We start from the raw sequence: 23,677 nt of genomic DNA, 5'->3' as shown, positions 1-23,677 counted from the left end.
TTAAAGACAAAAATGTCCAGGAAGGATGGGAAATCTTGAAAAATGAAATTCTCAAAGCACAGTTGTTAACAATTCCGAAAAGAGGGAAGAATAGGAAGCAGTTAAGGAAACCAGGATGGATGAACACAGAACTTAAGCACATGCTAAAAAGGAAGAAAAAAATGTTTATAAAATGGAAAGAGGGAGGCATATCTAAAGAAGAATATAATGCTGTCTGCAGAACCTGCAGGGCACAAATCAGATTAGCTAAAGCTGAAAATGAATTGAGGCTTGCAAGAGATGTCAAAAGCAATAATAAAGGATTTTGGGGATATGTCAAAAGTAAAAGAAAAGTCAAAGATGCTATAGGATTTTTACAGGATGAAAATGATGAAATGGTAAGACAGGATGTTGAGAAGGCTGAACTTTTAAATTCCTATTTTGCATCTGTTTTCTCTCAGAAAGGAAATGTAACATCAACTGTTATTCACTGTCCTATTAAGGGAATAGAAGAATCCAGGATATCTATAAACAGAAAGATAGTGAGGAAACACTTAGCTAGCCTAAATGAATTCAAGTCTCCAGGTCCAGATGAATTACACCCCAGAGTACTGAAGGAGATAGCAGAAGAAATTTTTGAACCCCTCTCTATAATCTTTGAAAATTCTTGGAGAACAGGAGAAGTGCCAGAAGACTGGAGAAGAGCAAATGTTGTTCCTATCTTCAAAAAGGGGAAGAAGGTGGACCCAGGTAACTATAGGCCGGTGAGTCTGACTTCTATACCAGGAAAGATCTTTGAACAAATTATTAAACAACATGTATGTCAATACCTGGATAAGAATGAAGTGATTAAACAGAGTCAGCATGGGTTTGTAACTAATAAGTCATGTCAGACTAACTTAATTTCCTTCTATGACGGTATCACTGATTGGGTGGATCAAGGAAATGCTGTAGATATAGTATATCTTGACTTCAGCAAAGCATTTGACAAAGTCTCTCATACAATCCTTATTGAAAAAATGATTAAGTATGGAATGGACAAGGCAACTGTTAGGTGGATTCATAACTGGCTTAGTGATCGGACCCAAAGAGTGGTCGTAAATGGCTGCACATCCAGTTGGAAGAATGTCTCAAGTGGGGTACCACAGGGCTCTGTCCTGGGCCCTGTATTGTTCAACATCTTTATCAACGATTTAGATGAAGGAATTGAGGGTAAACTGATTAAATTTGCTGATGACACAAAGCTAGGAGGGATAGCTAATACTAGAGAAGAGAGAGAGAGGATTCAAAAAGATTTAAATAAACTGGAGAAGTGGGCAGCAACTAACAGAATGGTTTTTAACAGGGAGAAATGCAAAGTACTACATCTGGGCAATAAAAATGGAAAAAACATATATAGAATGGGAGGAATAGGGCTAAGTGACAGCACATGTGAAAAAGACTTGGGTATACTAATAGATCACAGACTGAATATGAGTCAACAGTGTGATGCAGCAGCAAAAAAGGCAAATGCAATTCTAGGATGTATTAACAGAAGCATACAGTCTAGATCACGTGAAGTCATTATTTCCCTCTACTCCTCTTTGGTCAGACCTCATCTGGAATATTGTGTCCAGTTTTGGGCACCACATTTTAAAAAAGACATCAACAAACTGGAGCAAGTTCAGAAAAGAGCGACCAGAATGGTGACCGGTCTGCAAACCCTGTCTTATGAGGAAAGGTTGCAGGATTTGGGAATGTTTAGTTTGCAAAAGAGAAGACTGAGAGGAGACTTAATAGCTGTCTACAAATATCTAAAGGGCTGTCACATTGTAGAAGGATCAACTTTATTCTCATTTGCACAAGGAAAGACTAGAAGCAATGGGATGAAACTGAATGGGAGGAGACACAGATTAGATATTAGAAAAAACTTTTTGACAGTTAGAGTGATCAATGAGTGGAACAGGCTGCCACGAGAAGTGGTGAGTTCTCCTTCAATGGAAGTCTTCAAACAGAGGCTGGACAGACATCTGACTGGGATGATTTAGCGAATCCTGCTTTGAGCAGGGGGTTGGACCAGATGGCCCAGGAGGTCCCTTCCAACTCTACGATTCTATGATTCTATGATTCTACTGTCAGCTGGTTCTCGCCAGTTTCTCAGCCTTCTTGTACCTTCTGCTACATTTCCAAGATCAAGCTTTTTGAAATTGTCTTTGGTAATCCTTATTGATCTCCATGACGACGACCCTGAAGACCACACCAAAGAAGACCAGAAATATGACCCTAAATAATAAGACCAAGAGGACAAAGAACATGAAGACAGCCACCAAGATACAGAACAAAAGACAGAAGAACAAGAAGCAGAAGAAGCAAAAGCAGAAGACCAGAAGAACAGAAAGCAGAAGAACATTAAGAATAAGACTAAAAATCAGCTTAGAAGAAATCAAAATTATAAGCAGAAGAAGACTAAGCAGTAAATGGGGGTGAGTCCGTTCCTCCTCGTGGTGCCCCTGGAAAATGCCTGCTGCTGCAGGCCAAACTGAACGCGGACAAATCCTGTTGTAAATCTTTTGTGACAGGCAGAACGTAAGGTGTAATCTTATAACTTTTATAGATAAGTACTACAGGAATGCCTGTCACCAAAAGAAAAAGAATAGGAAGAAGATGAAGAAATAGCATATGAAAATTAATAATAGCTGAATAAGAAGAATATGAAGAATGGAAAAAAAAAATTAATGGGAAGAAGATGAATAAGGTGAAGAAAAAGTTGATGAAAAAAATGCTACTGCTGCGGATCATGAAGGAGAAAGTGTGGGAGAAGTACAAAAGAAGGTGAAGAGCATGGAAGTTGTGAAACATACATATCTGACAAAATATAAAAAAGTTAACATAGTCAATATCTTTTTAACTCCGAACGTCTTGAATAAAAAAAATTGGAATTAATGCTATGCCATGTGATTTGAATAAACCACTATGCCTTTAATGTCTCCTCCACCTCCCACAATACATTCTACATGACTCTTATTTGTTTTCAATTACGTAGAATTAGCCAACAAGGAAATAAAGGGCTTTTTTAAATTCTGATACCGGAAGTCCCATTGACTTGAATGGGACTTCCGGTATCGGAATCGGCGATACCCGATATTTTTTTCGTATCGGGCGATACCATCCAATACGATATTTTTGGGTATCGAACGGTATCGCTCAACACTAGTCACGATCCATTTTTGGATGTGTGGCAGCTCTTGTTCTGCACTGAGTGTGTCAAACGTTTTCATAAATTTGTACTCAGAGACTCTTGAGGAATGAAGGAATGAATATGTCACATGGATTTATGTCCTTTTACATCAATTAAGTATTTTGCTCTTCAGACCTTGTGGGGTCATCACAACACAGAACCAAACCCCAATCAGAGGGCAATAAAACTTTCACGCTCCTTATCTATGAACTGTTCCAATATTTATGTTTATCCCTCTCCCATAACGACAATTCTGCTCCACATCACTTGTCTTATCTATTGCATTATTTCTGTGCTGTCTTGTGTATAAATATGTGATTCTTCAGATGTTGTATTAGTCTAGCCTGATGAAGAGACCTGAGTAGTCTCGTAAGCTTGCAATTTGTTACCATCTGTTCAGTTAGCCATTAAAAGGTATCAACCACTGAGGACTCTCAATTCTAAATATTTTTCTATCTACTGGCTAACACGGTACGAAGATATATATCTTTCCTGTATTAAAATCCATAAACACTTTTAACCGCAGACACGTTTCTGATTGATGTCCTTATTCATTGCATACCACCATTAGCTCTAAGTTTGCAATGTTACACTGTAACACTACCAGACCTGTAAGCTGCATTTTTGCTAAAGTATAATAAAGCCAGTCTTTGCTAATAAACAGGATTCTGGATTATTATGTTTTTTTGTGATGGAGTCACTCACTGCAATCTTCCATACAGGTCTATGAAATCTGACAGCTCCATCTGGTGGACACATTACATTACTACTACCTAAATCCTTAGGCCTGTTTCACACTTCCGTTTTTGACCATCAGTCAAAATCTGCCGTTTTTGCAAAAAAACGGATCCGCCATTTTTTTTGGCGGATCCGTTTTTTCCCCCATTGACTTGCATTACCGGCAGATCTTGACGGATGGCCATACGTTGGATCCGTTTTTTTTTCGGATCCGTCAATTTTTTTGCGTCCGCCGAGAAGCCTGGACGGACCCTGTAACTTTTTTGTAGTGGAGGATCCGCATTTTACTACAGCGCATGCCCGGAGGAATGAAGTCAGGAGGAAATTTAACCCTGAAATCATGTCTGGCGGCCAGAGAAAAAAATTCTCTCTCTCTTTCTCTTTCTCTCTTCCCGGACAGCGGTTCCTTTAAAATTCTTCATTCGGCGGATTTTAACTGACACAAAAAACTGAAGTGTGAAACAGGCCTTAGGAAAATAGGATGAATAGGAGCAGTTACCCGGCAGCAGTCTATATGCATTAAATAGATTTTTTGCTGTTCAGACTCCATTTAAAGTTTACATCCAGCATCAATCAGAGCTAATAACAGCTGATCGGTGAGTAAACTATGTGTCAAATCTCCACCTCTCAGATAGAGGGGCTGCAGCACCATATCAGCCCACTTCTTAAATTTCTCTGTACAGTGACGCTGACTACGAACGGACTGGTCCAGTCATTAAAATAGGTTGTACAGTGGCTCCCTGTATGGTGTGTAGCCGGTGGCCACTGTGTAGTGACCTCTGTGAGCTAAACACAGCAGCACAAATCTCTCTCCTGCCCTAGACTCTCTTATCTATGTTGTAGCAGGACGGGGATATTTCTTCTCTCTCTGAATCTAAACAAGAATGTTTCCATGCAATGACAGCATGCAGAAACTAGTGTAACTGAAGGAAACAATACATTTTTAACTCTCTTTGAGATGCCACTGATGCTACAACATGGATTATATTTGCAGTTTTGGGTGTGTTTCTTTGTGTTCACACTTACTTGTTTGGAGCTCCATGAAGATTGGTTAATAATGTGAAATTATTCCTGACACTGCGCAGACTGGCCAGCACCTGCAACAGAGACCAAGCACATAAATCAATCTGAAGTTGCCAATGAGGTGCCCACTTTCTTATTCTTGTATTCTTTTCAAAATGAGGGCTGAAATCTGACTGACTAGTTTTTATATAAATCTCCTAAAATAAAAGTAGCATATTATAGATGAGTACACAAGAAACAGACGTACCTGGGCGAATGGAGTAACAATCAAGTCATCCCCGTGCCTAAAAAAAAAAACAAGATAAGGTTAGAGAGCATTATATATAAAATTGATGAAAAACTGTGAAAAAAAGACAGGATTGAGGGAGACTCAGAGAGAAAACGCTATTATCCTGTGGATTTACCCCATATCTGCAGGTTAATAGTGTTTCATGACATGACAAGTTCCCTTAAATGATAAAATTCATGAAACAACAGACATCACTAGGTGGAGCAAACTATCCACATACTGAAGTCAATGATACAACTGTATGCAGTGAGCTCCCTCTAGTGGTGGCTGCAGGCAAAACAATGTTAAAGATTTTGAGCATATATAAGAAAAATACAGCTTTTATCATAAAGATATATTAAGAAATTACTTCTAGCAGAATGTGTAACCAAAAAAAAAACATGATGATAAAAAGGTGATATTTACTTAAAGGGTTATATCCAACATTAAAAGTTATTGCCAATTAACATAATTGATCATAATTATGAGATTGATGGCGGTCCGACCTCTGGGAGTCCCACTAGCTGTTCTCTGGCTCTAACATACCCACTCAGGACTCTGGGACTGTTGGATATATAGTGATTCGCTTTTTCCAGAAGTGACATAGACAATGAATGGAATGGTTGTGCGCAGGCCTCAGCTCCATTCTGATGAATGCTAACTTTTAATTTTGGGAATAACTCTTTAAAGTCTAATGGACTAAAACAATAAAGTAGAACCTGCTTCTGAGCTTCTCCAGGATAACACATCTATGGTGATCATACGTTGCCAGTGATAAAAGTCAGCAGTGATTCTAATCAGGACACTATTACGAGGAGTCCTGCGACGGGATCTTCATTGATTGTGTTTCTGCAAGAAATACATCTTGACTTACTGTTCACTTGCAGCTGAGGAGTTTCTGGACATAGTCTTTGGTGATAGGTCATAATCACTGTCTGACCGGTAGAGGAAGGATTCCCGGCGCTGGTTGTGACTTGGGAAGTTTGTGTGAAGAACGAGTCCTGAGCCCGGGCTGGTCTGATGGTCCAAAGGGCTACGTCCTGCAGCTGGGCCATTTTCAACATCAAAACTGCCATAAAAAAAGAGAAACAATTTAAATTATTACTTTATAAGACTATTATATGTATACAGTATGAGGTGTGTGTATATACTGTATAAAGTATATCCTAACAATGTTGTATAATTTATTATAGTATGCCCCTCTGAATGTTTAATTGTGGTAATGTTTATGTCATATATCACCACCTACTGGATCTATTTGGAACTGCATATATATGTGCGTGCGTGCGTGCGTGCGTGCGCGCTCTATAACACCACCTAGTGGTCAGGTGTGGCAATGCATCCGTATCTGGCACAGCAGGATTTTATGTGAATTTTATTTTTTGTTTCAATTAATTGAATTAGGATAACTCAGTGTTTATTGCAGTACTAAAAATGGAAAAAATAATACATCTAGCGAATAGCACATGACAGTGTCTTTATAAGTGTCTTTATATGATGACAGTATAGTGATTACATGTTCTTGTTTTTTTTTCTGTGATGACTAGAAAGGGAACAGTGGCCACTAATGAGACCAAAAGAAGTTGCACTAGAGGGGCCCTTTAGTAATAGACTACAAGCTAGAAAAAACCCTATAAAATATAAATCTTTATTATATAAATATTAAAATACTGGCGGAAAAGGACAAACTACAACAAATCACATATAGAGTCTTAAAAAATGTATACAGGAAGGTCCAAAAGATAGGCAGGGGTCTGAATCGAAAGTCCCCTAGTTGTAGCCTAAGGTACTCCTGTCCATGGAGATTGGCACCATAGGATAAACAATATGGCCCCCCTGCTCACCATGGACTACCTCTAGATATCCCTAATAATCCTAATAACAATTTTACCAATATCACCAAGTGAAATACAACAGTAAAATGCTACCAAGAGGCAGGCAGTGAGTGGGGGACAGCTCCATAGTCTAGGATTCTAGGGATACTATTGAAGAGAAATAGCGCAGTAGTGCATTATCCAATGTAGGTATATCAATTTAAATATAATACACGCACCAGATGGAGCTTGTAATAAGCATAGAGGATTCGCTGCTGCAGAAACCACAGATCCACGAGGGACCGACATAGAAGATGCAGGATAGGAAAAAAGTGGTCAGACAATCCGCGCTGCGAATCACTATGAACATTATTACTACAGTGGTCTTTATTCAACGCGTTTCAAAGTTTCACAGAACTCCTTCCTCAGGAAAAAAACAGTGGGTTTTTTCCTGAGGAAGGAGTTCTGTGAAACGTCGAAACGCGTCGAATAAAGACCACTGTAATAATAATTGTTCATAGTGATTCGCAGCACGGATTGTCTGACCACTTTTTTCCTATCCTGCATAGTCTAGGATTCTGTCATGGACACAAGTATGGACTTTGGAAAGATTAAAAAGAGTTTAACATGATCCAATTATACACCTGTATCATAAAGACAAGTAGGGTATTCAAGCCCATAGTACTCAATGTCCACGCCACTCAAATTTAAGGCCAGAAAAGGGAAAGTAAATACTACAATCTCATTCCCCAAAAAGTATACTGCTGTTTATATACCTGGCAAAAAAACTATGTCCCTTAATCACATCAGAGATTCTGACAATGCAGTAAGGTTGTTCCAAATAGTTCACTCTTATCTGTATAACATCTCATGGGCAGTCCCGGATTCTCGATGCGTTTCCCCCTCTTCATTCTGCACTCGCAGTTTTCCTTTGGGTCCCTTTTTGCTGATGGAAATGTGGATGCCTACCATAAGCACCGCTCCATCTTGCCAGTGTCCCTTGATGAACACCTAGAATGAAGAGGGGGAAAAAGCATCTGGAATCCGAGACTGCCCATGAGATGTTATACAGATAAGTGTGTTTCTGATAGACTATTACAGGCTGATACTGGCACAACCAAGAAAATTCCACACATCTTTCACCGATTTTCCCAGGCCTACATTCCCAATCACGTAGATATGTATGATAGTATATACCTTATACTTTAGATAGAGATTAGCATGACTAATGATAGATTACATCTCATAAAAAGGGCACGGGTGGGCAGGGAAAATCGCTCTGTATATTCCACTTATACCAGGGGTGTTAGTGTATTAATACATAAAGATATCCCTTTTACTTGTCAAGCTACAAAAATTGATGCAGAAGGAATATTTATTTGCATTACATGTGATGTATACAATACTAAGATCATTATCGTAGCATTGTACATCACTCCCCCATACTCTTCGGAGGTCATAAATAATACTCTCCTTTGCAGGTGATTTTCCAGAACTCCCAGTGTTTGTGGTGAGGGACTTTAATGCAATGTCGTGGCGACCAAAATAACGTAATTCTGGCATTTTATTCTGCTACGCCGTTTAGCGATCAAGTTAATCCTTTTTTTATTGATAGATCGGGCGTTTCTGAACACGGCGATACCAAATATGTGCATGTTTGATTTTTATTTTATGGTTTTATTTTGCATGGGGAAAAAGGGGGGCGATTTGAACTTTTATATTTTTTATTTTTTTTTATATTTTTAACCCTATTTTTCTTTAACTTTTGGCATGCTTCAATAGCCTCCATGGGAGGCTAGAAGCTGCCATAGGTCGATCGGCTCTGCTACATAGAAGCGATTCTCAGATCAACTTTATGTAGCAGAATAACAGACTTGCTATAAGCGCCGACCACCGGGTGGTGCTCATACCAATCCGGCATCAACAACCATAGAGGTCTCAAGGAGACCTCTGGTTGTCATGCTGACACACCGGTGACTCGCGATCACGTGACGCGGGTCACCGGTGAGTGTATTTCCGGCCTGATAGCCACACGCGCTTGCTAAATGCCGCTGTCAGAGTTTGACAGCGGCATTTAATTCCGCCCGCGGCTATTGCGGGCACATGTCAGCTGTTCAAAACAGCTGACATGTCCTGGCTTTCAGGTGGGCTCACTGCCGGAATCCACATCAACATGTACGACTGATGGCAGTAAGGGGTTAATGCCTATCCATATCCTTAAAGGGATAAACATAATTTGGGCTCCATGCCCTAAAATACCAGAACAACATCTCTACATTACCTACTATCAAAAACGGGAATGTCTGAGCTTAGGCGTTTATATCATCCATGAGTTAAATAGTATTCTTGTTATTTCTCTTCACACTGGTCATTATAACGTATAGATTTGCCCATTGGTAATGAAAATATAATAGTTTACATTATGTCTGTAGAATTTCTAACTAGAAATATTTCTTATTATTCACTGCTGATTGTATGTCTACAATTGGTGGAGGGATGTTCCATGGGAATGCCTCTGACACGACTCTGTTGTCGGGTGTTCCGGGACCAGAGGCTCCTTCCCTGTCCCTAACGCGAGGGGTGCCCTAGCTCGCCCTGTTCCCCGGATTACTTCTGATAGTGAAGGAATCGGGGCCACGTACCTTGCCTTAGTTCCTGAATCCGCCCTCAGTGTGTACCCTTGCCCCACCCAGGGAAGAGGGGAGTAGTAGTGTACCGTAATACATCAACCAGACTAACAAGGTAATATAAACAGGGATAAACGAAAATACCAAACATACAAATATACTCACACATACAACAGAGGTAAATACTGGGGAGTGAAGGATGGGGTAAAACCATAGTAGGAGAAAGAGGAGAATTAGCACACATCCAAAACATAGCAACAGTCTGAGATAAATCCACCAAATGCCTTCTCAAACAACAACCACACACCACCATCTCTTAACCATGCAGCATAAGTTAACTCTGGCAATGAGTGCTTGCCAGGGCCCAGATTATATAGGAGTTAGGAGTAGCTAACAGTGCACAGCTGAGAGCCTTAATTCAGGAAACCTTCCAATAGCTCTTAGTGTAACCCCTGCCCTGCTAAAAGAAATCTGCATCCTTTAATATGAAGGTGAAGTGCTTCTAAATAGTGCAGGAGTAGAAGAAATGAGACGCTGTGGTCTTCTGGTTCCTCTCTGTCGCAGTAAACTCGTGACAGCCTCTTTGGCGTTTACATCCTTATTGGTTTCAGGTTATTAAAGGGTCCCTCCCATCCAAAATTTTAGAAAACTTTTGCACTAACAAAGCACCAGCTAGGGAAAATATAGAGTGGGATGCCATGAAGGCATACATACAATGGAAATTAGCAAAAATAAAATCTAAAATATGGGAGAAATCCCAGGAATTGCAGCAAGAGGTCACGCTGCAACAAGCAATTAATATAGAGAATGCAACTGAAGAAATAAGACAACAGTGGTAGTTAGCACAAAAAAACCCTGGCAGAGCATTTACTAACCCTAGCATCTGAAAAGCACATGTTCACCAAACGAAAATATTTTATTGAGGGCAAAAGTGCGAGGCACCTGTTGGCATTGATAGTTAAGGCTCAAGAGGAGTCCTCACATAGAGTTTGATTAGTGTCAGCAGAAGGGAATATAATTACCGACACTTTCAAAATTATATCTGTGTTAAACTCCTACTATAGAAATTTATACATTTCTAAATCCATGGCTCAAGAGAAGGATATACTGTATCTGTGTATCTAGACAGTATATAGCTCCCTAAACTATTCACAGATTCTAGTAGGTTCTTAGACCGGCCAATAGCTGTAGAAGAGCTGGAGGAAGTGCTGAGCAAACTTTAGAATGAAAAGGCCCCGGGATCTGATGATCTTCCTGGAGAATGCTATAAAGAATATGGATAGATAGATTTTACTTCCAAAATTATTGGCAGTATTTGAGGACGCTGTATTAGGCTAGGTTCATACTGGGTTACAGCAGCCCGTTCAACGCATAGCATTGATTGGCTGCGTTAACGCTATAGCATAACGCGATCGCGTTATGCTATACCGCTAGTGCAGATGATTCATCTGTGCTAGGGGTGACGGAGCCTCAGACGCTGCACCTGCTTCCGGGGCTCCGTCACTGAATGACGGCACATCGCTAGTGCATGCCGATTATGGCATGCGTTGGCGATGCGCCCGATAATGGGGGTTAATGGCAGCGTTAACGGACTGCGTTACACCACGTTATGCCGTAGTGTAACGCAGTCTGTCTAACGGACTGCCATAATGCAGTGTGACCCCAGCCTTACTGGAGAGTTTACCTGCTTTTATGAATGAAGCAATTATTGTTCTACTGCTGAAACCAGGGAAAAACTCTGAAAATCCAGTTTCATGTCGACCAATATCCCTGCTCCCTGTAGATGTAAAATTATTAGCCAAAGTACTCGCCATCAGGTTAAATAAACTGCTAACTGAAGTGATCCATGAAGGCCAAACAGGATTTATGCCTAATAAGTATCGCCATCAACATACAACGTTTACATCTTAACTTACAAGTAAGCAGCGCGGATACTGGACATAGAGGAATAATGTCCATCGACGCTGCGAAAGCTTTCAACAGCATTGAGTTGAATTATTTATGGAAGGGACTAAATAGAATGTTGCTTGGTCTTCATAAATTGGGTTAAACTATTGTATGGGTCACCGACCCCCAGATTTAGAGTAAACGGTCAACTATCATGTCCAGTTGTGCTGGGAATTGGCACACGTCAGGGCTACCTGCTTTCACCCCTCCTGTTCACTTTGGCAATTGTACCTCTGATTGACTTGAGGAAACTTGTAGGGCTTAGATGTAACAACATAGTAGAAAAGGTGAGTATCTATGCTGATGGCATGCTATTTTATGTGGGGGATGTATAGTCATCTATTGGTCCAAATAATGGCGGAAATGAGAGTTTGGTCAATGGTCAGGCCTGAAAATCAACTGAAAAAAATCATCCTTGATGCCACTAGACTCTCTCCTCCCTTTAGATACAGGCGGTGGAAAAGTGTAAATACATCGGTGTAGTGGTCAGTTTAAACACAAGGGATTATATAAGCTAAATATAAACTGTTTGCTAGAGAGATTTAGGTCCAACATAAATACGTGGTGTAGATTTCACATCATGACCAGGCAGTACTGTGGACCTCTAGTTGATTGTCCCACGAGGAGGTAGTCTATCATTAACACTTCAAGCGGTTCTATGGTCTGTACGGGTGCCCTCTGTTCTGTGCTTTTGGTGAGGTAACACACTTGGCACTGTCGGCAAACTTCCTCTAGCGTGGCCTCTAGCCGTGGGTAATATATACGTAACGCTGCAGCTGTAAGAGGTGACCAAGGTCATCACATTCCTCCCCCTCTTTGGACACTGTTCACATGTATCACGTGCGGTACCTTGTCGTTTACCAATGTTAATGTATTCATGTAATATTGCGGTGTTGTGTATGTATTTGAAATGTACTGTTTATAAGATTAAGGATAGTGTAGGGTAATAGTATAGGATAATAGTGGGATTAGAAGGGGGCATATTAGAGATAGGGAATAGGAGTATTAGCTTAGATATAGTCAGCATAGGGGTTCTCCATACGGGGAGGAGTTACATAGTAGTGTAAGGCAGAATAGTGGGGATATAGTGTAGACACTTCCAGGTTAGTCAGCAGAGCCTGGGCAGCCTTGCCCAGGGCAAGAAATGCAGAGCAGACACAGCAGTGAGTAGAGACAGGCTGACGGCCGTGAAGATAAGGTTGCTTCGGCAAGAAGGGGCCCCAGGCTGAGTGTCGTGCAGACGGTCACCAGCTTAATCAAGACTGTTCCAAGGAGGATCTGAAGCATACAGCAGGGATTAGGTGAAGCTGAGATGGCAAGCCTGATACGCTTTAATTCGATGCTGGACCAGGAGAATGGTAGGAAGCTGGTGGGTCTAAAAGCATGGATGGGACAGGGATTGTCCAGGAAGAAGCAGAGATTGCTGAGACAGGACAAAGATTGTCCAATGAGGCAGGGATTGCTGAAATAGGACAGGGATTGTCCAGGAAGATCAGAGATTGCTGAGACAGGACAGAGATTGTCCAATGAGGCAGGGATTGCCAGAAGGAACAGAGGTTGCCGGGAAGGCAGGGAAAGCTGAAAAAATGTCACTCTGTATACACTGTACCACATTTGTGCTGAAAACCCTACTGTTAAGTAAAGTTAACCTGTTAAGAATGGACACCGATTCCAGAGATGTTTGTGAGGTCCATGGAGTTGAAGAGGGGACTCTGACAGTAAATGTGAGTTTCCTGTTGCACACGCTGCACATACAGAAGAAGGGACATTATATTTCATCTGTGGGGCGCCAGGGTGTGGGAACACTACAGCTCGCCGCCTTACACAGCCACTGGTAGGTCTTTCCCAGTCCACAGTGGGCTCCGAACTCATGAGCTTCTTTGGCAATTTCTCGCGCCAAGCTTCCAGGGATTACTACGTAATACAGTATCAAGTAGGGGTAACCTCATCAAAATGATTTTGATTCCACAACTGCTCTACCTACTACAGTCATGGCCAAAAGTTTAGAGAATGACACAAATATTATATTTTCACATGATCTGCTGCCCTCTGGTTTTTATGTGTGTTTGTCAGATGTTTTTATCACTTACAGAAATATAATTGCAATCATATTATGAGTAACAAAAGGTTATATTGACAGTTAGAATGAGTTAATGCAGCAAGTCAATATTTGCAGTGTTGACCCTTCTTCAGGACCTCAGCAATTCTCCCTGGCATTCTCTCAATCAACTTCTGGATCAAATCATGACTGATAGCAGTCCATTCTTGCAAAATCAATGCTTTTATTTTGTCTGAAGTTGAAGGTTTTTGTTTGTCCACCCGTCTCTTGATGATTGACCACAAGTTCTCAATGGGATTAAGATCTGGGGAGTTTCCAGGCCATGGTCCCAAAATCTCTGTTTTGTTCCCTGAGCCATATAGCTATCACCTTTGCTTTATGGCAAGGTGCTCCATCATGTTGAAAAAGGCATTATTTCGCCAAACTGTTCTTGGACGGTTGGGAGAAGTTGCTCTTGGAGGACATTCTGGTACCATTCTTTATTCATGGCTGTGTTTTTAGGCAAGACTGAGAGAGAGCCCATTCCCTTGGCTGAGAAGCAACCCCACACATGAATGGTTTCAGGATGCTTGACAGTTGGCATGAGACAAGACTGGTGGTAGCGCTCACCTGGTCTTCTCCGAATAAGCCATTTTCCAGATGTCCCAAACAATCGAAAAGGGGATTCATCAGAGAAAATGACTTTACCCCAGTCCTCAGCAGTCCACTCCCTGTACCTCTTGCAGAATATCAGTCTGTCCATGATGTTTTTTCTGGAGAGAAGTGGCTTCTTTGCTGCCCTCCTTGAGACCAGGCCTTGCTCCAAGAGTCTCCGCCTCACAGTGCGTGCAGATGCACTCACACCTGCCTGCTGCCATTCCTGAGCAAGCTCTGCACTGCTGGTAGCCCGATCCTGCAGCTGAAACACTTTTAAGAGACGGTTCTGGCGCTTGCTGGTCTTTCTTGGGCGCCCTGGAGCCTTTTTGGCAACAAGGGAACCTCTCTCCTTGAAGTTCTTGATGATGCGATAGATTGTTGACTGAGGTGCAATCTTTCTAGCTGCGATACTCTTCCCTGTTAGGCCATTTTTGTGCAGTGCAATGATGACTGCACGTGTTTCTTTAGAGATAACCATGGTTAACAGAAGAGAAACAATGATGCCAAGCACCAGCCTCCTTTTAAAGTGTCCAGTGGTGTCATTCTTACTTAATCATGACAGACTGATATCCAGCCCTGTCCTCATCAACACCCACACCTGTGTTAATGGAGCAATCACTGAAACGATGTTAGCTGGTCCTTTTAAGGCAGGGCTGCAATGATGTTGAAATGTGTTTTGGGGGATAAAGTTAATTTTCTAGGCAAATATTGACTTTGCAAGTAATTGCTGTTAAGCTGATCACTCTTTATAACATTCTGGAGTATATGCAAATTGCCATTAGAAAAAATGATGCAGTAGACTTTGTAAAAATTAATATTTGTGTCATTATCTAAACTTTTGACTGTACATAACTGCCCGTACTGAATCCCTCGTCCCATTTTCCACAAAGTACAGATTGTGTTCAGAGAACTATTATGGCACAAACGAAATTAAGAAACACACGAGAATTAAACTGATGACTTTCTAAAAGGAAAAAAAGATGGAGGGGGTGGAAATTCCAGTCCCATGTATTTATTTTATAGTCTCTCACATTGCAGCATTTTCATGACTGGGAAAGGAGAGAGAGCATGGGCAAAATAGGATGTCTTGTTTTACAAAACAAAAAAAGATTGTCACCCCTTCATGCACTGGAAGTGAGGGCCGGGTCCATATATAGGGATAAGCATATCTGCCTTGGATACAAATATTTAATTTTATAAGAAATAAAGTCTTAAAACTTTTTTTACCAGGAGCTGGACTCTCTCACTTCAAGAATATGCTGTTATCTCTCGTGTGTTACCGGTGGAGAGGTGAGGGTATTTTTTTTTTTTTCTTTGAATAAATAAATTCTAAGTCAATGTGACAATTAAAATTTATTCTGCATAAGAAATTATATACATTATGACTGTATGATAATATGTAATGATAGATATTTAATTGCTCATGTGATCATTTTAACAATGTTATATGTTCCTTTACCAATAACAAATTATCAGATTTAAAAAAAAATAGTTCTTTTAAGGGGTTTTGACTCCCCCCTTAACCAACATTACAGAATAATAGTCTAAACTGAATAGACTCACCAGTCTTTTTATCCTTCCAAACTTTTTTGTTACAATGTAACAGGGCAATGTAAGGCTATGTGCACACGCTGCGGACAGTGTACAGTACAATGTAAGTCTATGTGATTTACATTCTGCTGTGCACATGCTGCAGATTTTCAACTGCGGAAAAGCTGCTGTTTTGAATCCACAGAAAGAATTGACATGTGACTTCTTTTCTGCGGATTCTGCTGCGGTTTGCCATCTGCTCCATTGTCCAGGTGGAAAACCGCAGGGGAAAACCGCAGGTCATTTTACCTGCGGTTTTACCTGCGGATCCGCAGATACAAATCCGCCGGTGAATCCACAGCGTGTGCACATAGCCTAACAGCTATCATCCTCATTGCACTAATCAACTGTATTATAGATCAGCTGCCAGTAGAGGACGCTCAAGCTTTTCAAAGAAAATCATGTATTTAAGAGTGAAATTCCAATTCCACATGTCTTGATAAAAATAAACCTCCAACATAAAAGGCAGAATTTACAATGGAGAACAAATCCAGCAATGTTTAAGAATGATACTGGGAAATTACTGATAAAAATAGCTGCAGTTAAGAATTACATTCAGAGATCATTCACTGAGTTGTAAAACAGAGTTATCTGCACTCCCAGAACTGTCAGTAACTATGATCTATGACTTGGACTCTGATAGTAATGCAGAATGAGAGTGCTTATCCATCATATTCATGTGTATATGGGAGACTGCAGAGTGATGCTACGGAAATAACATTTACACACCAAGAATAGAGAAGGATCTAGAATATTAATCTAGATGTCAGAAGAGGAAAAGGATGATGTTCTTACGGCTGCAGGTGGGAATAAGGTTTATATGTGAGGTTCTATGCGTTTTAGGGTCCATCTGCTGCACCACCCTGACACTCCTAGCTGCAAGATTTAAAGTTCCCCTAGAATCATAGAATATTAGTGTTGGAGGGGACCTCCAGGGTCATCGTGTCCAACCCCATGCTCAATGCAGGATTCCCTAAACCATCTCAGACAGGTGCCTGTCCAGCCTCTGTTTGAAGACTTCCATTGAAGGAGCACTCACCACCTCTAGCGACAGCAGGTTCCACTTACTGATCACCCTCACTGTCAAAAAGTTTTTTCTAATATCTAATCTGTGTCTCCTACAATTCAGTTTCATCCCATTGTGTCTAATCTTTCCTTGAGCAAATGAGAATAAATAATACAAAAAAAATAAAGAAATTCAAGATCTAGAGGATAGGTGATAACTTCTGGATTGGTGGGGGTCTGAGTGCTGGCAACCCCATTGATTGCAAGAATTGGGAATTTTTGTTCCCATTAAAATGCACATGCTCCAATCATTCTCTATGGGATTGCTAGAGGTTACATCATTCTGGTGGGCCGCAGTCAGACCCCCGCTGATCAAGAAGTTAGCATCTATTTTGTGAATAAGTGATAACTTCTTCCAACCATACTCCTTTATTATGTGCCAAATGATATTTTGCAACTTTTACTAATATTTTTACTAATAATCACATTCTTGACTTTTCCTTACAGTGGACTATCAGGAGATAGTCAGCCTGACCTGCACATTACAATTCACTGGACAGATCTTGTGATAGTTATCAAACGTTTATAGTGAGTGCCTGATGCAGCCTAGTTGTAATTCATTCATTCTGGGGCAGAGGAGTAGCTACATTTTGGGATATACACCTCCTAATGGCACTGAATACAGATGTGTCCTTCCCTACCATTCCTCGGCTTAAAGAACCACTCAAGCATTTATTTTTTTTTATTTATTTCACCGCTGGATTGGTGGTTTAAATGTAAGTCCCCTGTCTGATACTCACCTTCTGGCATTTTAATCTGTTTAATAATAATAATCTCTTTATTTATATAGCGCCAACATATTCCGCAGCGCTTTACAGTTTTTTCTCACATTATCAGCGCTGTCCCCTATGGGGCTCACAATCTAAATTCCTTATCAGTATGTCTTTGGAGTATGGGAGGAAACCGGAGTACTCGGAGGAAACCCACTCAAACACGGGGAGAACATACAAACTCCTTGCAGATGTTGTCCTTGGTGGGATTTAAACTCACGACTACCACGCTGCAAGACTGCAGTGGTAACCATTGAGCCATTGTGTCGCCCCTCCCATTGGTCTCTGGCGAAAAGTGACCTGCCGGCAGCTCCAGTGTTTTATGAAGCTTCCAGGAGGTCAATAATCAGTTAAGGTACTGTCACACTTAGCGATGTACCAGCGATCCTGACCAGCGATATGACGCGGTCAGGATCGCTGGTACATCGCTAAGTGGTCGCTAGTGAGCTGCCACACAGGCAGATCTCACCAGCGACATCGCTGGGGACGGGGGTCGCTACTTACCTGACACACCAGGCGATCCTGACGTCCTCCCGCCCGGCTCCACGCTCGTCGCTAGTCTCTCCACAGGAAGCGCCGCAGGAAGCTGACGACGAGAAACAGTCCTGGACGTTCTCGCGCGATCAGCGATAACCAGCGGGGGAGCCGGTCATAGGTAAGTATCAGACACAGAGATATCGCTAGCAATATCGCTATAACGTCACTAGTTATAGCGATATTGCTAGCGATATCTCTTAGTGTGACATGCCCTTTAGTCTATGAGACCCTCGTTCTATCTCTGATAGACTTGCACTGAGAGCTTGTGACAAACCTTCTGACTTCCAGCCAGTCAAAAGCTACTGCAACAAGATGGCGCCGTGGGACTGGAGTGGTGCTGAAAAACGGTGAAGATGCTGGAGGGTGACTATATGACCAGGGGAAAGGGGCTTACATTTAAGGCGCCACACCAGCAGTGAAAAAAAAAGCCAAAATTCTGGAGTGGTGCTTTAACATCTCTTTGAAAAAAAGCAGAACCAAAACATGCCATATCACATCTGGAATGTAAATTTCCTCATATACCCCAAAATTTTAGTGAAAAGTTGAAAAAAAAAATTGAAAATGCAATCCCAACACTCACCACCAGGTGCTACCCTGAAACCATATAATAAAATTTAGAGTTTGGAAAAATTTAGCAAAAAGTTTGTGCCAGAAATGTGGGGTAAACCTGTTTACAATGTTGCAAATTTTTTGTGCAACTCATAGTTTACAGGTCAGCTGCACAGGATGGAGCAGGTTTCAACAAGTTAATGATAATTTACGCCACACAAATGTTTAGCACATTTCTGAAGCTGGCACATGGAAGTTTATTAAGAGGCACAGGCCTCTTACTCCAGCAGATTCTTCATCTATATTGGCATAGAAAAAAAACAGTAGCCTTGATGAATCGCACCTTTTATCTCAAGTTTATGTAGCTCTTTTCTCAAGCAGCTCGTTAAATGTAGTTATCAGTAGTAATACATTATTATCATATATGGATGCAATGCTAGAGCAAGAGAAACCCTTAATTTTGACTAATAGAAGGGTACTAGTAAAGCAATGGACCCCCAATGAACAGTTTCTATATGGAAGAACCCAGCAGCATTTGTTCAATTTGTAAAGCCACCACAGGAGAAATGAAACTTTACATTTTTTGCCGCAAAATACCACGTTCTCTAGAGAGACGCTCCATTCTGGAAAGTGAATAAGGATCTATAAGACCTTCTATAAAAATCAGACATCCCCTTTAATGTGTATAAGGACTTTACAATGAAGAGTTAAGACCTAATCAGTCCATGGGGGGAAGTAGAAATGGATCAAAGAAATCAAGACAAAAGAAATGCTAATTACATCATCATTAATTTAGGTAATCTCTGGGTAGATGGCATCTGATAACTTGGATATTGAATGGGGAGGGTTAATGACCTGCGGCTGATATGGGAGGCAGCTGTGGCATCAGTATCGGGCTTCCTCTCTGCCCGATTAGAAAAATGTTTCTCATGACAGGTTTATTAATTGTTCATTAGATGATCCTTAATGATCATCCCAAAGCTACAGTGGCTCTGATTAGACTATGGGGAGTCACATAACTCATTGTCACCATATACAATGAAGGAAATAATATTTGATCCCTTGCTGATTTTGTAAGTTTGCCCACTGACAAAGACATAAACAGTTTATAATTTTAAGAGTAGATTAATTTTAACATTGAGATAGAATATGAAAAATAAAACCCAGAAAATTACAATGTATAAATTATATACATTTATTTGCATTTTGCAGTGAGAAATAAGTATTTGAACCCCTACCAACCATTATTTCTGGCTCCTACAGTCCAGTTATACACTCCTAATCAACTCGTCACCTGCATTAAAGACACCTGTCTTACATAGTCACCTTTATAAAAGACTACTGTCTACAGACTCAATTAAGTCAGACTCAAACCTCTACAACATGGGCAAGACCAAAGAGCTTTCTAAGGATGTCAGGGACAAGATCATAGACCTGCACAAAGCTGGAATGGGCTACAAAACCATACGTAAGGCGCTGGGTAAGGAGACAACTTTTGGTGCAATAGTAAGAAAATTGAAGAAATACAAAATGACTGTCAATCGACATCGATCTGGGGGCACCATGCAAAATCTCACCTCTTGGGATATTCATGATCATGAGGAAGGAGAGAGATCAGCCTAAAACTACACGAGGGAAATTGTTAATGATCTCAAGGCAGCTGGGACCACAGTCACCAAGAAAACCATTGGTAACACATTGCACCATAAAGGTTTAAAATCCTGCAGTGTCCGCAAAGTCCCCCTGCTCAAGAAGGCGCATGTGCAGGCCTGTCTGAAGTTTGCCAATGAACACATGGATGATTCTGTGTGTGATTGGAGAAGGTGCTGTGGTCAAATGAGACAAAAAAATTGAGCTCTTTTGCATTAAATCAACTCGCTGTGTTTGGAGGAAGTGAAATGCTGCCTATGACTCAAAGAATACCGTCCCCACTGTCAAGCATGGAGGTGGAAACATTATGTTTTGCGGTTGTTTCTCTGCTAAGGGCACAGGACTACTTCACTGCATCAATGGCAGAATGGATGGAGTCATGCACCGTAAAATCCTGAGTGACAACCTCCTTCCCTCCGCCAGGACATTAAAAATGGGTCGTGGCTGGTTCTTCCTGCAAAACAATGACCCAAAACATACAGCCAAGGCAACAAAGGAGTGGCTCAAAAAGAAGCACATTAATGGAGTGGCCTAGCCAGTCTCCAGACCTTAATCCCATAGAAAACCAATGGAGGGAGTTGAAGCTCCGAGTTTCCTCCTGACACGTGTGCGAACCTCATCATCAACTACAAAAAAAAGTCTGACTGCTGTGCTTGCCAACAAGGGTTTTGCCACCAAGTATTAATTCTTGTTTGCCAGAGGGATCAAATACTTACAGTGGGGAAAAAAAGTATTTAGTCAGTCAGCAATAGTGCAAGTTCCATCACTTAAAAAGATGAGAGGCGTCTGTAATTTACATCATAGGTAGACCTCAACTACCTATGGGAGACAAACTGAGAAAAAAAAAATCCAGAAAATCACATTGTCTGTTTTTTTTTCATTTTATTTGCATATTATGGTGGAAAATAAGTATTTGGTCAGAAACAAAATTTCATCTCAATACTTTGTGATATATCCTTTGTTGGCAATGACAGAGGTCAAACGTTTTCTGTAAGTCTTCACAAGGTTGCCACACACTGTTGTTGGTATGTTGGCCCATTCCTCCATGCAGATCTCCTCTAGAGCAGTGATGTTTTTGGCTTTTCGCTTGGCAACACGGACTTTCAACTCCCTCCAAAGGTTTTCTATAGGGTTGAGATCTGGAGACTGGCTAGGCCACTCCAGGACCTTGAAATGCTTCTTACGAAGCCACTCCTTCGTTGCCCTGGCGGTGTGCTTTGGATCATTGTCATGTTGAAAGACCCAGCCACGTTTCATCTTCAGTGCCCTTGCTGATGGAAGGAGGTTTGCACTCAAAATCTCACGATACATGGCCCTATTCATTCTTTCATGTACCCGGATCAGTCGTCCTGGCCCCTTTGCAGAGAAACAGCCCCAAAGCATGATGTTTCCACCACCATGCTTTACAGTAGGTATGGTGTTTGATGGATGCAACTCAGTATTCTTTTTCCTCCAAACACGACAAGTTGTGTTTCTACCAAACAGTTCCAGTTTGGTTTCATCAGACCATAGGACATTCTCCCAAAACTCCTCTGGATCATCCAAATGCTCTCTAGCAAACTTCAGACGGGCCCGGACATGTACAGGCTTAAGCAGTGGGACACGTCTGGCACTGCAGGATCTGAGTCCATGGTGGTGTAGTGTGTTACTTATGGTAGGCCTTGTTACATTGGTCCCAGCTCTCTGCAGTTCATTCACTAGGTCCCCCCCGCGTGGTTCTGGGATTTTTGCTCACCGTTCTTGTGATCATTCTGACCCCACGGGGTGGGATTTTGCGTGGAGCACCAGATCGAGGGAGATTATCAGTGGTCTTGTATGTCTTCCATTTTCTAATTATTGCTCCCACAGTTGATTTCTTCACTCCAAGCTGGTTGGCTATTGCAGATTCAGTCTTCCCAGCCTGGTGCAGGGCTACAATTTTGTTTCTGGTGTCCTTTGACAGCTCTTTGGTCTTCACCATAGCGGAGTTTGGAGTCAGACTGTTTGAGGGTGTGCACAGGTGTCTTTTTATACTGATAAGTTTAAACAGGTGCCATTACTACAGGTAATGAGTGGAGGAAAGAGGAGACTCTTAAAGAAGAAGTTACAGGTCTGTGAGAGCCAGAAATCTTGATTGCTTGTTTCTGACCAAATACTTATTTTCCACCATAATATGCAAATAAAATGAAAAAAAAAACAGACAATGTGATTTTCTGGATTTTTTTTTCTCAGTTTGTCTCCCATAGTTGAGGTCTACCTATGATGTAAATTACAGACGCCTCTCATCTTTTTAAGTGGTGGAACTTGCACTATTGCTGACTGACTAAATACTTTTTTTCCCCACTGTATTTCTCACTGCAAAATGCAATAAAATTTATACAATGTGATTTTCTGGATTTTATTATTGATATTCTCTCAATGTTAAATTTAACCTACCCTTAAAATTATAGACTGTTCATGTCTTTGTCAGTGGGCAAACTTACAAAATCAGCAAGGGATCAAATGATTATTTACTTCACTGTATATTAAAAGTTCTTAAAGGGATACGCCTAAAATGATTGTTTCTGAAAATTGGAGAGTCGATTTAAATAAATGGACGTCATTTCAGAAGTACCTCTGTGCTTATGGGCCATTAGAGCATATAGACTTCCTACAGTTTGGAGGGGGCTTGGGAAGCTACAAAAAAATTGTCTATCACTCATATGGCCCGATTTGAAGTTTGCTTTATGGCCCAGTTTATGCCACTGGGGAAATGCTCTTTAAAGTTTTTGTACATGTTGACACTTATACATGTAGGTAAAATTTAAAGAGTTAATCATTTTAATGTCAATATTCTGGTTTAACAATTTAGGATACACTCATTACCAGACATAAACCACATACTGAAACTTTTGCAGCCACCATGACACTAAAGTGATCAATTACTGTCATAAATAAAAGACTCCATGTAATGTGAATAATTCATCAGTGAACCGGTCAGCAGTGCAGAACGCAGAACCGACTCAATCACTACAGGACGCCATCTGGAACTGGACCCTTAAGAGGCATCACTTCTACAACATCAGCTAAGTGGCAGAAGCTTCTGTGACCCCTATTATTAAAAATGCATCCTAAAGGGTCTATACAGTGTAATAGGGGACTTGCCCTTATAACAACCAAACAGCTTGTTACAGTAGGCTTCGGGGCACCCTTGGAGTGGCAGAGTTTACTGCACCATTATGCCTCATCA

General features: G+C 41.0%; 1 protein-coding gene across 4 annotated transcripts in view; it reads right to left on the bottom strand.

The window, feature by feature from the left end:
* Positions 1–23,677, bottom strand: part of PDE4B (phosphodiesterase 4B) — a 577,622-nt gene that overhangs the window by 171,867 nt on the left and 382,078 nt on the right. For all 4 annotated transcript variants that reach the window (XM_073544721.1, XM_073544720.1, XM_073544722.1 and 1 more), the window contains 3 exons: positions 6,100–6,294; positions 5,205–5,241; positions 4,961–5,031 (listed from right to left, as the gene is read on the bottom strand). In XM_073544721.1, coding sequence (XP_073400822.1) covers positions 4,961–5,031; positions 5,205–5,241; positions 6,100–6,294 — 303 coding nt within the window. The remainder of the gene's footprint in view (positions 1–4,960; positions 5,032–5,204; positions 5,242–6,099; positions 6,295–23,677) is intronic.

This window comes from Dendrobates tinctorius, unplaced genomic scaffold, assembly GCF_039654945.1.
Source record: "Dendrobates tinctorius isolate UK_male_01 unplaced genomic scaffold, ASM3965494v1 ptg000138l, whole genome shotgun sequence".
NCBI classification, from domain to species: Eukaryota; Metazoa; Chordata; class Amphibia; order Anura; family Dendrobatidae; genus Dendrobates; species Dendrobates tinctorius.
This window is presented reverse-complemented; position numbering and strand designations above follow the sequence as displayed.